The sequence below is a fragment of the Trichosurus vulpecula genome, chromosome 4 (genome assembly GCF_011100635.1).
Source record: "Trichosurus vulpecula isolate mTriVul1 chromosome 4, mTriVul1.pri, whole genome shotgun sequence".
Classification (NCBI taxonomy): domain Eukaryota; kingdom Metazoa; phylum Chordata; class Mammalia; order Diprotodontia; family Phalangeridae; genus Trichosurus; species Trichosurus vulpecula.
Window position 1 is genome coordinate 37,161,684 of NC_050576.1, and position 18,386 is coordinate 37,180,069.

General features: G+C 40.3%; 1 protein-coding gene across 1 annotated transcript in view; it reads right to left on the reverse strand.

The window, feature by feature from the left end:
- The window catches only part of BRDT (bromodomain testis associated), a 34,051-nt gene that overhangs the window by 3,959 nt on the left and 11,706 nt on the right, over positions 1–18,386 (reverse strand). Inside the window, 5 exon segments of the mRNA XM_036755467.1 lie at positions 651–742; positions 851–974; positions 1,973–2,073; positions 6,381–6,501; positions 9,415–9,476. Coding sequence (XP_036611362.1) covers positions 651–742; positions 851–974; positions 1,973–2,073; positions 6,381–6,501; positions 9,415–9,476 — 500 coding nt within the window.

Genomic DNA, 18,386 nt, shown 5'->3' on the forward strand with positions numbered 1-18,386 from the left:
TGAAGTCAACCCAAAGGATGGTGAAAGGAGCATTGGAGAGAGTCTGCTGCTGCAGCTTTGGCTCTCTCTCAGTAACTCTGGGCAAGTCACTTAACCTCATCCGTGAAGAGAGGAGGTTGGAGAGCTCTCCAACTCTAAGCCGTAGGACATCTGACTTTCAGGTAACTAGAGCATTGCCTCCTTTGGAGGGTTCTAGGTTTCTATCAGGGAGTGGCTGGGGGATCCTTTTTAGTTCCACTTCAGCCTCTGGTTCGAAGAGATAACAGGGTTAGTTTACTTTTATGTGTTTCAGCCATGACATTAGGTAAATGTTAATGCAAAACAGTGGGGAAAATAGGACAACACACAAATGTTATCTCTACATTTATGTCTCATGAAACGTATTTCATACACAAAAGCTACTTTATGGTGGAATCCAAAAACAGCCTGATAGGCAACTTCAGAAAAACCAGGTGATTAGAAATGCATGAGGCCTGTTAACAAAGGAATTCCCAACACTTAAGAGGGTTGAGGCTGAGTACACACAAGATCTAACAGAAAATGTCCACAGAAAGATCTTAAAGACGACTGTTACCCTCTGGACATTTCACATGCAGTCAATGTATAAACTTCTCCCAAAAGAAGAGCCAGACAGAAACAAATATTCTTACCTTCTTAACAGGATCGTGTAGTTCAGGCTCTAATATATCTGCATCATTGCTAATCTGATGTGACACGTTAGTGACAGACTGCCCAGGCTCGCCTACAACACAAATGTATGTTTCAAAGATTTGGGCACTGCGGCACAGAGAACAGATACTTAATTTGGAGTTCAAAGGCCTAAGCTCTAATCACGACTTTTCACACTCACTTTTCACTTTTTTCACAGGTTTAGAGTCGATTCCTTTCCACACCGTATTTAGGAGAGGGGCTGAATTTCCAGCTTTCACTACAGACATGGCCACATTTTTTCTGTCACCACTTAATGAAGTATTCTGGGGGGAAAAACACACCCCAAAGCAGTTCAGTGAGGTACCAAACTGATCAACTGGATCATACTAGATTGTGGAACTCTTGGTCACAACTCAGCTTCTCAAATCGTTTTCATTATTCAAAGATTTTTAAAAAACGAACACCCTCAGCTCTAATAGGAAATTGTTGCTGTGTGATGCCAGAACCTACTGGTAAGTGCTTTTACTATCTTAATTTCAGTATCTAATGCTATGTTCAGCTTTAATCTCTAATTTTACATCAATTACATTAAATGGAACCAAAGAATGCGACTGGATCACACTCCACCAACAGCCAGCTAAGCCAAAGTTAATAAGCAAGTGCACAGAGAGACCCAATACTTTTGTTATACTTTCAGAAATGAGGATGATAAAATATGGATGAAATAAAAGAAGAGTGGGCCTTGAATTTAAAACCTATGCAGCCTTGCGCAAGTCACTTTACAAAGGCTGGGCTTCAAATACAAAATGAGAGTAGGGGTTAGACTAAATAACCCTGAAGGTGAAAGCTCTCATTTCTAAATCTGTGATCTTACCACAGAAGGCAGCCTATTAAAATCCTGGAACAAAAACCCCTCTTTTTCACCTTCAGAAGAGAAAAGAGAAGAGAAGTCTTAGGAGTCATGTCCCCCTGCTCCTCTTCTGCAGGGGAGGAGCCAAGACTAGCCATGGCCTGCTGAGCTGGCCTAGAGGCCTGGCCTTGGGATCCCACTCACGGGTGCTTCCTATCAGACCCCGTTGTTTGTCGTTCTGAGAAATAGTATTTAGAAAAAGAACTCACAATTCTACATGGAGCTGAAAAAGAAACTAGAAACAATTACTCATTACAAAAGGAGCCCGAGACCAAGTCCATGTCTCTACAGATCTTCCTGTTACATTCAAAGCCAACTCAAAGACCAATCGGACAAAATCGATTTGACAGACACCAGAACCAGTATTTTAAATAATGTCCAAGTCCTGTCTGGTACAATAAAAAGAGTTACCTCTGAAATGATGAGAACGGGGTTGATGGGCTCAAAAGTGAGGACATTCGGGGCATTTTGCAGCAGAGAAGTAACACCTGAGGACACGATTTCAGGAAGACCTAAAAATTGACAATAATATCAGTATCACATATACAAATCATCCTCATCTGTACAGGCTCATAGCAGATGTAAGCTTAAACCAGCACAAGGACCTCATATGGCACACTTAAAACAATAAAAAGCATACTCACATCCTTCACCTAGCCTCCTTAATGGGTTCAAAACAAACAACAAGAAACTAGTTCCATAGCAACAGTGTTATATATACAAGACAATTACTGGCCAACCTAAATTCAAATGAAAAACACTTCAAACTGAGCAGACTCAGAACAATGTAGATGATATAATAAAGAAAATAACTTAAAGACTTTAGCATGCTGATCACTAAATGTACTAACAGTCCGGAGGAAAGCACAGAAGTCTGCTTGCCAGGGAGATGATGGGCTCCAAATTCAGGATGAGACACATTCTCGTACATGCAGCTGTTTGCTGTGCTAGCCTGTGCAAATGTTCTAAGGGTTTTCTTTGCTTTCTGGGGCAGCACATGCCATTTCTGATGAGTTCTAATTGTTTTCCTTTACCACCCCTAAAATCAAATTCTACCCGTGGTCCCTGCTCTACCCTCATCTAGAGATTCAAAAAGACAGATTTCCCCACTCGCCAAATGCTTGACCACAACTATGCTAGACGCCCCAAGTCTTCTCTCCCTAATGAAAAATCCACTCAAGGGCAGAGTCGAGATGGCAGAGGACCAGAAAAACAGTCAGCCCTGGCTCCTTCAACAGAATTCGCCCACAAAGATGTAAAAAAGAAATCACAGTGAATCCACTTTTCAGTCCAGGAGGGCAGAGAGAGGTCACTGGCTATACAGAGAGTATCTGAGCAGGAGGGTGCTGCTGGAAGCACTGCACAAGAGGGGGGAGCTGTGCTCTAGGCTAAAGTGGACTAGAGTCTCCACTTGTGTAGGGTGGGTGCAGACACACGTACCATGGGGCAGCTCCGGCACCGGCTGCTTTGCTCCAGGTCACAGATTCAGGGCAGAGAGAGGAGGGTACCTGCGCTAGGCATGTGTGGCCTTCCAGGGTGAGGAGGGCTCACAGGGGCACGAGCTAGAACAAACAAGTCCAGCCAAAGCAGTGCTGTAGCGTGGCCAACCCCAGGAGCCTAGGGTTGGTCCCAGGCTCCTGCCCAGTCTAAAGCCTGCAGCAGGACAGCCAGGGCAGGAATCCCAGACCAAAGGGAGCCTGCACTTCTGCTCCTCTGAACCAGCAGAGCTTCCTTGATGACTGAGAGGGGTGGAATCTGGCAACAGTCTTCCCGAACTCCAAATGAGGCAAGCCCCCAGGCCCACTACTCAGACCCAAACCCAGGCCTGAAACTTACAGACAAGGGTGGGGAGGGAGGGTTCTGGAACAATGACTTTGCCCTAGGCCACTCTGGGATTGTAAAAGCCTCCCAGTCCCCAGGCTGCATTGTCCCCGGGATTAGAAAACACAACACTCAATATTCCAAGAAAACAGTAACAGAAATAGACCATATACTCCCTTCAGAAGTACAGAGCCAGGTCCTACTAAAGATGAGCCAACAACAATAAAAAGAATCTTATTGTAGAAAGCTATTTTTGTGACAAGGCCATTCAAGACAAACCCCAAAGAGAATGACTTCAAAATATCTACAAGCAAAGCTTCGAAGAGAAACTCAGTTTGGGTACAAGTTCAATGAGCATTCTTAGACAAGATGAAGCAAGAGTTTAAAAAGAGCTAAAAACATGGGAAAAGAAATGAGAGGTATGAAAGAAAGAAGTGGAAAGAGAAATAACATCTTGGAACACAGTATAACCCATTACCCAAGAAACAAAATCCATGAAGAATAGAATGGACCAAATAGATGCCAATGATCCTATGAAGAAATAAGAAATATAAAAACAAAATCTAAGAGAAAAAAAAAACAAAAATATAATGTATCTCATAACAAAAACAAATGATGTAGAAAATAGGTTGAGGAGAAAAATTTAATAATCACTGGACTACCTGAACATCATGGCCAAAATAAAGAGCCAACATATCATAAAAGTAAACACCCCATTATCTGTTAGAATCAGAGGCTGAAGTGGAAATAAAAAGGGTCCTCCAGTCACTCCCTGAAAGAAACCTTCAAGTGAAAATGCCCAGGAACATCACAGCCAAAATCCAGAGCTTCCAGATCTTAAAAAAAAAACAAAAACAAAAACAAAAAACTGCAAGCAGCTGTAAAGAAAGAATTCAAGTACTAAGGAGCCTCAGTCAGAATCACCCATGATTTAGCAGCCATCGCAATAAAGAAATGGAGAATTTGGTATCTGATATTCCAGAAGGCAAAGGGGATGGGCTTATACAACCAAGAATAGCTTGCTCAGCAGGACTGAATATAATCCCATGTGGAAAAAGTTGAACCCTTAATGAAAAAGGGCTTTCAATCATTCCTGATGAAAAGATCAGAGTTGAGTAAAAATTTTGAAATACAAACACAGGACTCAACAAAGACGTAAGTATGAGCAAGCAATTATAAGGGACTAAATAAGGATAAACTGTTTACGTTCTAATATGGTTAGAGGATACACGTGTCCCCTCTGAGTCCTATCATTAGAGATAGTGGAGTCAATTCAGACAAAAGGTCTTGGAGTAATTCTACTGTAGATAATCTTAAAAGAAGAATGGAAAGAGAGGACAAGAACACAATAGAGGTAGAAGTGGTGGGAAGAGGTGAAACTTGAACCATGCTCACATCTGAACTAGAAAGAATTAGAGGGAAGAGTATACAAATATAGAATTGGATAAAGACACATTTCACAAAAGAGGGAATCAGGAAAGAAAGAAAAGGTGAAAATAAGAGGTAAGTTAGACTCAGGGAGGGAAAGGGCCTTAAGCAAAACTACAGAAGGTGGATTAAAAGAAAGGATAAGAATCTGTCATTGGTCTTTGGTTGAGGAAAAGAAGGGGCAGAAGAACATCAGCAGATTCCATCAAACCTAGAGCACTGAGGATGAGCTCACTACACTCTTTAGACAAAAACAGGGAAAAATATAAGAGAATTTGAGTCTGAATGTAATGCACTTGCCATAAAACGGGATATAGCAGAACCCAACAATTCTTTTTTTGTTTCGTTTTGAACAAGAAAAACCCAGATGCACACAGTTAAAATAAAGGGCTGGAGTAATAGCTATGATGCTTCAGCCCAAGGCAAAAAGACGAGAGCAATAACAACCTCAGAGTAACACCAAGCCCAAGCCTAATTTTAAAAAGATAAACAGATATATATTTTGCTTCAAGATACTATATAAAATAAATTATTCTCAATACTAAACATGTACATATGAAGTAACAGCATCTAAAAAATTCTTAGAGGAAAAATTAAATGAGTTTACAGGGACAAAGAGACAATAAAACTATCAAAGTGGGGTACCTCAATTTACCCCTCTCAGACCTGGATAAGTGCAACAACAAAAATAACGAACAAAAAAAGTAATTATGAACTTCATTACAATTTCAGAATAAATTAGATGTGATAGACCTCTGGAGAATACTGGATAGGAATAAAAAGGAGTATGCAAATTTCTCAGCTGTGCATGTCACCTGCACAAAAATTGTCCACGTGTCAAGAGCATAAAGCCTCACAAACAAAAGCAGAGAAGTTAAAAATATTAAATACATCTTTTGCAGACCACAATCAATTGGATATTAATTGTTGGTTAATCATTCAGTCATGTCTGACTCTTCATGACCCCATTTGGGGTTTTCCTGGGAGATGCTAGTTTGCCATTTCCTTTTCCAGCTCATTTTACAGATGAAGAACTGAAGCAAACAGGGTTAAATGACTTGCCCAAAGTCACACAGCTAGCAAGTCTCTGAGGCCACACTTGAACTCATGAAGAGGAGGTCTTCTTGAATCAGGCCCAGCACTCTTTATCCACTGCGCTATTATATATTTAACTTAATGCTAAAGAATGGATGGGTTAAAAAACAAATCAAAGAAACAATTTCAGTAATGAAAATGACAATAAGACAATATATCAAAGTTTTTGGAATGCCGGCCAAAGAGGTACTTAAGAAAAAATGTATGTGTCTAAACCCTTTCATCAGTGTGAGAGAGTGAGTGAGAGAGAGACAGAGAGAGAGAGAAGAGATGAGATCAATAAATTGGATATGCCCCTCAATAAATAACAAATTAAAGTACCCCAAATTAAACATCAAACCCCCAAATTAATAGTTTCTTGATAACATTATTGTACCATCATTTCATCATCAGTAATTTTAATATAATTTAATATACATGTATACATTTACTATTCAGAATTTCTCAAATGACATTTTACTTTTAAAATTCTTACTTAAGAGAGATATGCTAATCCGTGCTGATGGAAGTCTTCGCAAAGTCTGTAACTGTTGAGGTTTTTGCTGATTCTTAAGAGCTAACAGATCTCGACTTGATATCCTACAGCCAGAGAAGGTCTGAAAACCAATAATAGTATTAGAAAAATAATCCCATTCACAGAGATGAATATTTGCTAAAGAACAATTTAAACGATTAAATACTATTTTTACGTTTTGTTCTCGTAAGAGACTACAAGCAATAATAAATCAAATCTATTATAAATATACATATATGTAAAAGCACATATATAGTATAAAATATACATGCATATACAAATTCCAGCAAAAATACTAATCTTTGGTATTGCTTATGAAAAATTACATTGATACAAGATAAAAATATACTCCTTAACAAATAATACAGAATGTGTATTTTCAAATGAATCCTTTTATGTCCCTAAGGAAAATCACAAGGACTGCCTTTCAAGGTGGCTAAAATTCCACACATACCCCTTCCTTACCCCCAGCCAATTTCATTGCTTATGACAACAAAAAGTATTGTCTCTTCTGATCATCCATGTTACTCAAGAGGCTTAACTCTGGATATTTTAAAAATAATACTTCTTTCACTGAGGATAACTAGAAGATGTATCATAGACACTAAAATTTCAAAAAAATTTTGAGCCATGGAAGTTTCACTGGAAAAAAAAAAACACAAAGCCCTTTAAGGGACTGCTTTGAAAAGGCAACACTTTCAAAGATAAATCTTCTAATTAAAAAAATATATATACATACATGCACAAATTTATACGTAATCTTTATTTTTACTTGGTTCCCATGACCTAGCCATCTAAACCACTTCACTGAAAGGTATTCCACCATTTCCATATTCTCATGACTTCCAATCCCATAAGCCTTGGTTCTTTCCCAAATGATTTTATGACATCTTCTAGCTCTACTCTCCTCCCCATCTTGAGCCCTTGGTGAACCAATTCACCTTTACCACATTCTCCCCTCTTCTACCCAATCCCTTGTTCCCATATCTTCTAACTGCTCGTGCTTTGCCAAACCACAACTCAGGATTATTCCCACCTACATCTTCTGTTCCTCGTAGCACATGATGTTGAAAGGAGCTGAAGGAAAGCAGGCGACCTTGCTAACTTGGTCCACTATAATTTTAGGTTACCTACTCAAAACTGGGCCCTCACCTCAGCAAAGCAATCCTTCTATTCCCAACTGATTGTCTATCCCACTTGCCTCAGTGACTGTTTCACCGTCCTCTTCTCAAGCCTCTTACTTACACCAAGGGGAAATCAAGTCTTTTGCTCTCCTTCCCTCAAATCTTCACCGCTCTCCCCTCCTCTTCTACTCCAGGTCCATGGAGAAGTGGTCCTTTTCCTCTTCCCAGGCCAACCTCTTTTCACTCTTGGATCCCAGTCCCTACCACCTTCACTAGCAGGTTGCCCTCAGCATTATCAATCTTCTGACTCTTATCTTCAATACCCTCATCTACTGGTTCTTTCCTTATTGTCTACAAACACAAGCAAATCTCTGCAAGTATTTCAAAACTCCCCACTAGATCCTACCAACCCATAGCCTCCTCTCAGTCCTCACCCTTGTTGACCCCTCTACACCATCTGACACCACTAACCACTCTCCTTCTAGATACCCCGTCTCCTCTGGATTTTTGTTTACTTCTGGTTCTTTGCTGGTCTTCATCCTTGCAGTCTTCCCTACATGTGGATGTCCCTCCTGGGCTCTCTTCTTCTAATCTCTTACCTGGTGATCTCATCAACTCCCCAGGTTCATGATCATCTCTAGAAAAACGACCCAGATCTAGACATACAGCCCTCCCCCTGGAACACTAAGTGCCACATCACAAACTGCATTTAGGGCATTTCAAATGGGTTGCCCCATAGGCATCCAAAACTCGGTAAGGGATAACCAGAACTCTTATCCTTTTACTCAGGCCTCTACTCTTCACCCCTCTTATCAACTTTCCTGTTACTAAACTTCCAAGAACATACATTTTCAAGTTTTGTGCCATTATTTTCACATAGTTTCTGAGAAAATGTTTTACATTCAATAATAGGGTAACAACAAAACTCTTGTAATGTGTTGCAAGATTTCCCAAAAAATTCCCACAAACTTTTACTACCAGCAATACTATTTATAAATTAACATAAAACACCAATGAAATTAACTATACACTTGAAACCACTTGGGTCAAAATCAACCTTCTGTAACTCATACCTCTTCTATGGGCTTCTGAAGCATGGACAAGAGCATACAGGGCCGATTTCCCTCACAGCCCCCCTGGTACTGATGTTTACTTTTCTGAATTCTGAACCCCTTTGTTTTCTCTGACTTGCCCCTCAACAGTACTTACACTGTGAAATACAGATTCTACTTGGCCCTCAAACTCTTCAAAGGGAAAAGATTTTTTGGTGTATTTTATGGCCAAGTTGGAAAGGAAAAAGGCAAGTTCACTCTATCTGGTGAATTTAAACTTGGAAATGATGATGGTATTTACATTTGTGTACCCCATATTTACACTGGGAGGCAGCTAGGTGGCGTCATAGTGCACAGAGCACTGGATCTGACTCAACTTCCCCAGCTCAAATACAGCCTCAGACACTTACTGGCAGTGACTTTGGGCAAGTTACTTCACCGTTTGTTTCTATTCCTCATTTGTAAAATGAGCTGGAGAAGGAAAGAGCAAACCACTCTAGTACCTTTGCCAAGAAAACTCCAACTGAGGTTACGTAGAGTCGGACATGACTGAAGCGACACACAATGACCATGTCAGAGTGGTAATTACTACCCCATTTACAGGTGAGAAAACTGAGGCTCAGTTAGGTTAACTGACTCAGCTCAAAGTCACACAGGAAGCACCTTGAGGTGGGATTCAAATCCAGGACTTCCCAACTCCAAAAATAAAGCTCTTCCTGCCATACCAAACTATTACTGAATCTTGCTGCAGCTAGGGAAGGCACAGTTAATTAACATTCTCACATTCTTAAGACTTGAATTACTTTACAATCTGCTTACCTTTATTTTTCCTTTGGAAGAGGAAACACTCTCCTTGATTCCAGTTAACACGGCGATGATTGCTGCAAATGCACATAAATCCATTTCTCAGTATTTATTAGTTTAGAAGGCTACAACATTTTACTGCAGGTTATTCTATATCCCAGAGCTTGTATTCATAGAAACTGGGTGACTGAAGACTGATTTGAAGGTAATTAACTCACACAACTCCTGATTTAAGAGACTTTATATAGCATTTCTTATGCTCTTTTATCGTTAGTCACACACTCATTTCCAGTTAAACCACCAGCCTCCATCTACCTAGGCTCAGATTTAGAACTGCGAAGGACCTGAGAGATCACCTAAGTCTAACCCCTTTGTTCTACAAATGAAGAAGCTGATGCCCAGAATGACTAAGCGACTTGCACAAAATCCCAGAGGGTGCAGCCTAAGAGCCTTCAAATCCAGCCTTCTTCCCCCTGCACCACCCTGACTCTATGGGTGGGATCGAGGCACGTCATTCAGTGAAAAGGACAGAAAAAGAACTTTACCTCTGTGGCAAGGCTACTCTTTTAAGATCCAGGACAGAATCTCCAGCCCATAAAGCTGCTCAAGAGGAGCCCTTAAAAATGACCAAGTGAGGGCACTTGATGCCCTGTCAACAACACAACAGTTGTGACATGATTTGGGAAGAACAGAGGCGACTGGAGTCCAGGATGGCTCCAAACTTCATAAGTGCAGTTTATGGAGATTCCCTCCAGTTCCTTGGCATCCCTGCCTTCCCAATCTCTCTCTCTCTCTCTCACACACACACACACAAAACCTACTAAAGCACTTGCCCTGGTCTGGCTGTTCTAGAGCCTTCATGGCAGCTAAGCCTGGTCTTTGGTGTCAGTATTTCTCTAGCTTAACCATCTTAATTTCAATAATTACCTTCCGCCTCTTGGAATGACGACATTTCCACTGGATGTGTTACTGTCCTTCCCTCTCCTAAAGTGTTTGATACTAAATGTTGTTAAAATTGCCACGACAAAATAATGCTCCAGTTGACAAAAGGATTTCAAGTGAAGTGTTATCTAAATGCCATGTGACTAACAACAGTATTGCTTAACCAGGAGTTTGGGGATGGTGGAAGAAAGAAGTGAGGGAGAAGTCTATTAGTCTTCCCAATTAGAGGTAAAAGTTCTACATGACCTCAGTTTAAAACAGAAATGATTAATCTGACCATATATGTGTGTCTAGCTCTCTCTCTCTACCTGTGCATACATATACACACACATACAAATACATTATATATATGTATGTGATGCAAACCCCATTAGCTACATGAACGAATCAAAGGAAGACCTTAGCCAAATGTTCCTACAAGGCTACTGTTCAGTCGGCATTCTGATACAATTCTTAGAAATAATTAAATGTAAACATTAAGCGACTACGATGTTCAAAATGAAGACTGCTTATGACCCCGACTATGAAAGGCAGTTAATTTATAAAGCTGTTCCACCATGTTGGGACAATGTGGATGGGCCGTGAACTTTCCAGAATAAAACAGGTGGTGGTGAGCTGGTTGGACTGCCTTTGGAAAATTGCCCAGGGGCATCGTCACAGAATTTTTATTAATTCCAAGCTTCTAGCTGGCACCATGGCTTAGCTCTTAAGTCAACATTCTTATGGTGCTGCAGTCATATGCTAGTTTGTCAGGTATTAAAGTTGTAGGTTGTAAGTGGAAAGACAAATCAAAGGGCTTGGCAGGCTCCAACATATTACCATCCCCAAAGATGCCTAGGCACACTGTAGGCAGTATCACTGGGGAGGATTAAGGCTGAAAAAAAAAGGTGGTCAGGTAACAGGGAGTAAAACAGGCAGCTCACATGCTCCACTGATATAGGGGCAATGTGGTCAAGAGGAAGGGCTCCCAATGCATCCCCAGGGAAGCAGCATTCATGGGAGCATAGAGTTGAGAGTGGCCCAAGATGAAAGGGCAGGGATGGCTTGTCATCTGCTGTACCTGGGGGTGGAGGGAGGTGACCTCCCTCCAGAAGAAGACAGCAGGTGTGATGGTTATCACACTGTGCCAGGGATACCAAGTGCGACAATCATTCCATTTTAGAGTAAGATTTACAAAGCATTTCCCTCACAACAACCCTGTGAGGTGGGTAGTACCAGTATCATCATGTCTATGGTCACCCGGCAGGTAGGTTTCAGAAACAAGATTAAAACCCTACCTATCGCCTAGGACATTAACTTTAAGGAGCTTATTTTTTCCCCGTGGCTGAGGAAAATCACTAGCCTACGTACAGATAAAAGTGTGTTTTATATTAAGATAGACTGTAATGAGAGCAAAAAAAAAGATACAGAAAAAAAAAACAAAACTAGGGGACTTAGGGAGAAAATTTTCAAAGGTAGAAATGAAGAGACAATATAATTAATTTCTTCCATTGAGGAGAAGTATCTTCAGACCTGAAAGAATAAGACAAAAGTTGTCTACAAGAAGCTACTATATAAAATAGGTTATGTTTATAAAGAACCTAGCTGGTCTGGATGAATTTGCATCACTTAATCCCAGCCAACAGTATCCTCAGGACTTAAAGAACCGGCAGATGTGATCACTGAAAGACTGGGAAGAAATACCACAGGATTGAGAACATTGTCCTGATTCCTGACAAAGACGGAGTGAAGGAGCACAGTGAGCTTAATTTTTATTTCTGGCAACATTTTGGAATCTATTAAAAAAGGATGATAGATGAACATGGAAAAGGTAGTTGTTAGCTAAGAATCAGCAAGCTTTCATAAAGCACAGGTCACAACAGTACAGGCTTTATAGGATTATTTAAGAGGCAGATAGAAGGCTGTTCATTGATTTTAATATACCATTTGATAAAAGTCTCTAATGCCTCTCTTGTGTAAAAGGTGCTAAGATATAAGCTGCAAAACAGGTGGATCTGGAACTAGTTTAGAGAGAAGTCATCGATGGCTTGATGTATCTCTGTGGAGGGAAGCCCACAGTAGACCGCCCTAGGAAACCGGGCTTAGCATTGCAGTTCAAATTTTTATCAATGACTAATAAAAACAGATGTGCTTATCAAATCCACAATGAACAAATCTGGGAGGGAAGGGTAAAATGCTGGATGATCAGAGTCAACAAAATGATATAAATGAAATTTAACAATCCTAAGTCTTAGACATGAGCTCCCAGTAGAAGCTAGAATAGACATTGCTAGATGGTATCTTGTGTGGAGAAAGAACAGAGGGTTTTACTGTGATGCAACCTCAAAGAGTGAGCAGTGAAAAAAAAGAAAAAAAAGAAAAAAAAATTAACTGCCACCTTTGGTGAAGATGATAGTAATTACCCCATCAGAATTCATTCAGATTATTGTGATTCCTTCTGGTCATCACAGTTGAAGGAAAATATTGAGAAGCTAGAGCGTGCAGAGAAAGGCAAGCAAAACGGTGACGGTTTTCATACGAAGAGGAGTTCAAGAAACTAGAAACACTTAGCCTAGAGAAGCTTAGAGGTGGTGAGGCGGCAGACGCAATCGGTCCTGAAAGAAGTGTCACACTTTCTGTGCTTAGTCTCCCAGTGCAGGAGCTATACAGAAAGGCAAGTGAGTAGAATGATCCCTAAACAGAACGGATGCCTCGGAAGGTGATGTCTTCTTTTGCAAACAGCAGGATGAGTTTCTAAGCCAGGTTGTGGAGAACAGTCCTTTTTCAGATATGGTGTGGACTGAATGGTCATGTGCGTCTCCTCAAAGAATGGGATTACAAAGCTGTTAATACTGAAATTTCTCAACTGATGGATGTACTATGAAATCCCAATCAGAAATACTACCAGTTTGCTCATCAACAAAAATTACAACTTGGAATTTTACTTAGAAAAGAAGCAAACAAACCTTAATAGAAACATGCCAGGACCCTACTCAGTTCCTGTACCTCATTTCTCTACATTGCCAACTCCAACAGCCTTTTTTCCCCCATCTTTGTCCCTTTTTTTTTAACCGCTCTGTAGCCTTTGACACAGTCGACCCTTTTCCCAGATAGTGTTTCCTCTCTAGTTTTTGGTGACACTGCTCTCCTACCTGACTACTTTTTATCCATCTTCTTTGCTGGGTCTTTCTCCAAGGTCATGCCTAATACCAGTGGCTGTCTCCGAAGGCTTGATCTCGGGCCCTTTCTTCTCCCTCCTTCCTATCTCGCTTGGTGGGTGATCTCCTTGGCTCCCATGGATTCGATGATCACCTCTATTCAGAAGATTCTCAGTCCTACCTTCTTCCCTTTTTAGGTTTCCGGTCTTAAGTCTCTAGCTGCCCAGCGAATGTCTCAAACTCAACATGTTCTCAACTTACCTCCTCTTCTCCCCTGAACCCTTCCCTTATCCTAACTGTCAAGGGCACCACCATCCTCCCGGGCACCCAGGCTCACAAGCAAAGGTGGTCCTCCACTTGTTCCATTTGTCCAATCTGTTGCTAAATCTGCTTCTACCTTTACAACATCTCTTGTCCATGGTCCTTTTTGTCCTCAGATGGTTGCCACTGGCACAGGCCTTCCATCACTCCACACCACCACTATTCTACAGTGGCAGATCTGGTGGGTCTCTGCCTCGAGCTGCTCCCTGCTCCACCCCAGCCAAAGCATCTCCCTATGGCAGAGGTCTGGCCGTGTTGCCCCCCTGCTGCCTAGCGGCCCCCCTCTTCTACTTTGCTCCCCGCTCCCCATCCCCCTGGCCACCTTGCCATTCCTCACTCTGACCCAGGACCTTCTTGTTCAGTCCCCTCTCCACTGGAGTGGCCCCCACTTTTCAGATCACCTCCCACTTACTACATCTTGGGGGCACTTAGTTGCCTGCATATCATCTCTCACATTAGACTGAGGTCTCTGAGGACATGCATGCTGTGTCTTCCTTTATTTGTATCCCCAGAGCTGAGCATAGTGACTGGCACACAGTGAGTGCTTAATAAAAGCTTCCTGCGACTTGATTCAGGCATAGTAATAAAAATATACAAGTTAGATCTCTAAATCCTTCCTGTTCACCTATCTTACCTGGCCCCCAAGCTCCCAAATAAGGGATATTCCGAAACCTAGAAATAGATTATGTCATTGAAACTTTTCTCTTCCAAGGGACCTATTTGTGAACAAGAAAGTAATCAGCCATTAAAACTAAGTCCTAGACTCTCAGAGAATAGATATAGCTATTTTACATTTTATTTAGTTACTATAAACCGAAAAGTAGAGGGCTTCATAAGATTGGTTTCTTAGCTCACAGCTCTGAAATCAAGTCAACCTCAAAAAATGGAGCAAAGGATTTAAAAATATTCATTTTAAGTTTTGACTAGAGTACTTTTACTGAACAATTAAAACTGTAACCATATTCATGGTTGCAGCATGCCTTACTTTCTTGAAAAGATAAAAAGATCACCATTGATAGGTATAAAAGTAGTATTTAAAAACCATGACATAGCTGTCTTCTTACATAGCATGAGTTGGTCTTGTCTGTGATAAAGTTAGGTACCCTTGATTATATTGGCTTTATTACAATTTTCTTCACCCCCTCACCTTTGGTTGTTTATTCAAAAGGGAATATATTGCTGCCAATTTTCTTCTCCATTTTTCCTATTTAAACATGAATCGACCCTGTGACTAGAAAAGGGGCTTGGCGTAAGGCTTTCTGTCATGCAACAAGCATGACCTTGTGGATCAAGGTGATGGGGTCCGGTTGATTATTTCTGTCACTCCATCAACGTTATCACCTACAGTAAGTCAGGTTGGTTTACATTCCTTGTCTTGTCCTAGATTCTCTTAGGTGCCCACTGCAGAGTTATCCAACTCTGGTCCTCCCAAAACTCCCTAGCAGCAGCCCAAATCAGGCAAAAATGTAACTGGGAAATATTTAACAGTAAAAAATTCAGTTCAACGTAGATGTTAATTTGTGGTTGTCGGAGTCAAGAGACAGTTGACAGTTCTGAGTTTGATGCCCCTGCACCGGACAAGCCTTGTCAACACCGACCAAAAGTGATGCCAGGCAGTAAAGCCTCCTTCACAGGCTTGGATGGCTGATCTTGATTCCAATCCTGAGTCAGTTATTTATATCGGGAATAGTTCCATACAGAGAGCAATATGTTACCACTACCATTCCTTTGGCTTTTGTTTTGAATCTGATCTACTGTTAATGACATCTGGTTAGTTCAATGGAAAGGGTTCAAAGTACCTTTAGGTGGTTACGCCCTCCCCTCTCCAAGCTCCTCAGTATTTCATTGCTACCTTACTGACACATTTGAGTACTTGAACCTTTTTGTCTCAAGGGCTCCTTCTCGAAGTCTGGAGAAGACTCCTCAGAAAAATGTTTATTGCCCACATTCATTACTGAAGAAAATGCTAAATCTAGAAGTTACCTAAAGATGTACTGGGCTAGGAAAAAAAAAACCATAGACCCCGGCCTCCCAGGTCGACAGGTATCTCGGCTGAAATCTTTCTATAAAAGACTTCTGTCAGAAAGTAGCTGGAGTGTTTTGCAAGTGCTTTTCCCATTTCTATGGACTGTTTTCCTCAGAGATCAATGTTACGTCATCTTTATTTTTTCAGTTTTATATATGCTTTCAAATGGTATAGGAGCACATTTAGGGTTAAGACAAAATTACCCAATTTTAATCTATGTTAGTATGGAAGTGAAAAGCTCAAATTTTATAGTTTATATCAGATGTATACAGTATATTACATATTGGAAGGCAGGATACATTAAACCATTCAAATAAAGACAATGTGAGGACACACATATAGTAACAGAATATAAAACCAGTCTATTTTTAAACATTAAAACTTCAAAGATAATACAATTAGGTTGTGTCATTCTAATACTAAGTTATCATGTGATGGTGAAAACATTTCAGTCTATCTTGTTTTCCTCCCACGATGCAGATACAACCCATCCATGCATAAATCCACCCAGGGAGGGAGAGAGTACTGAGGGGGTGGGGATATTGGTTGGTTGGAGGGGTGTGGAAGCCCCTCACATCAAGGGTGCCTTGTCAATTCCTTGCCTTTGCAAGGATACCCTTGATACCCCTTGGTTCTCCCTTTATCTTGCTAGTAGACCAAACCACCTATTTTTCCAACCAGGTATTTCTGATGCCACAGAATAATAATGCAAAACTAAACAATTCTGTTAAATAGAATTGTGGACTGTTAATCCTATGAAAAGCCTTCATTTCTCTACAATTTGTACTTTTTGAAAAGTCACTAAAATGTCCTTTGATGTTGATGTGTTTAATTTTTAATGTAAACTATACCCATTCACAAGAAATGATCAGTAACAAACCTCACTGCTTGTCTTTGAAAAGGTATCTGCCCGTTAAGGACCTTAAAGTCTAAGGTTAAGACTACAAAAAACCCCACCCAACAAACCTCAAACACATGGTGTTTTCTAAGCCACATCACAGACCTGGAAGTCCTTTTCTTATTATTTTATCTACCTCTGGATGATTTAACTGGGTTCAAATCTAGAACAGAAAAAAGGGCATCCCCACCTTACTCATTTCACCCTGCTTCATTTAAACAAGTAGAAAATTCAACTGTACCTTTTCCATTAAAGATCACCTTCCAATTTATCAACAAGGTTTCTCATGCACAAGTAGAGAGCTAGAGGGTGTTCTGAGGCTTATTTTACTCTCTACATATACACACGAACATGTATACAGATACATACATACAAACACATGCATACGCATACATACATGTCTTTCCAAGAAACTTAAGTATCTTGCCAACCTCAAAACTGGATATAAACAACGTGACCATTTGTGGACACATCCATGCACTGGCACTAACCTGAAGTATTTATTTTAAACGAGCAGAAATTCAGAAGCACCTTGAGCAATGTCAATGAATTTTATAAAATTACTGAAAACAGGTGAGGTACAATGGGAGAGCAAATTAGAAAATGAAGACCTGAAACAGATTTAATTCAAGATGACAAAGATAAGGTTGAGGGAAAAGGAAAGGCCTTCTCCTGGGTGCTTCAGTTACTGGGAATGCACAGTCTAAGCTGTCAGCTACCTCCACATGGGAGGAAAGAAAGCCAGGCCATGATTTCTGATTTCACTGGCGTAGGGAACTCCCAAGGAGAAAAGGCCCTCTCCTCCAAAGCAAACAGGTACTACATATCTGAGAGTGACTGCCTTAGTGAGTTGCTAGTGGCAGGGAGAATTTAAGTGACTTGCTCTGAAGTCACACTGCCAGGAGGAGTCAAGAGATTGGACTATATGCTAAAATGTGCTACCAGTTTTGTTTATTTTGAAAGTGAAGAACATAGTCCACATCATAATTGTCATTACAAATCCGCTGGCTACCAGAAAACCCTAAGCACACTTTGAGTCTTTGTATATGCAGTCCACCACTAACAAAGTACTTTTAAAAAAAAGCACTTAAAAATGCCCAAGATTTTTGCAATTTGTCAAAAGTTTAACATGTGAAGTTTCTAAAGCTTACAACCAAAGAAAAGACAGAGCAATTTACCTTGTCAGTTCAGAAGCTCTTTATTGGATGAAAAATTACAAAAAGTAAGTACAATTTTAAAACACTAAATGCAACTTGGATTTTTGTGAAGGTTGCTTTTTGTTTAAAAAAGGTCAAATAGAGGGTGGGAAAGTCTTACAGTATCAATGGATCCCGAATCTTAACTGTTTAGCATGACAAATTTTAACTGAAGTTCAAAATGTATAGTATTCTATAAAACTGCAATATAAAGTCATCACAAATATAATTGAGGAATTTGAAAATTCAGAAGTCAGTACTATGTAAACTCAAACAAAATAATGTCTAAAAGTGAAATAGTTACTGCAAGCCAAGAGGCAGAATTCTTCCAAATAGCAAAAATTTTTAATGTGACAACATTTTATTATAAACTAGGGCTCAGCCTTGATGCTACTTAGTATGTCATTCATTTATGAACAGCAAAAAAAGAAACTTTCAATGCATGAAAAAAATACCCCATATTCTCA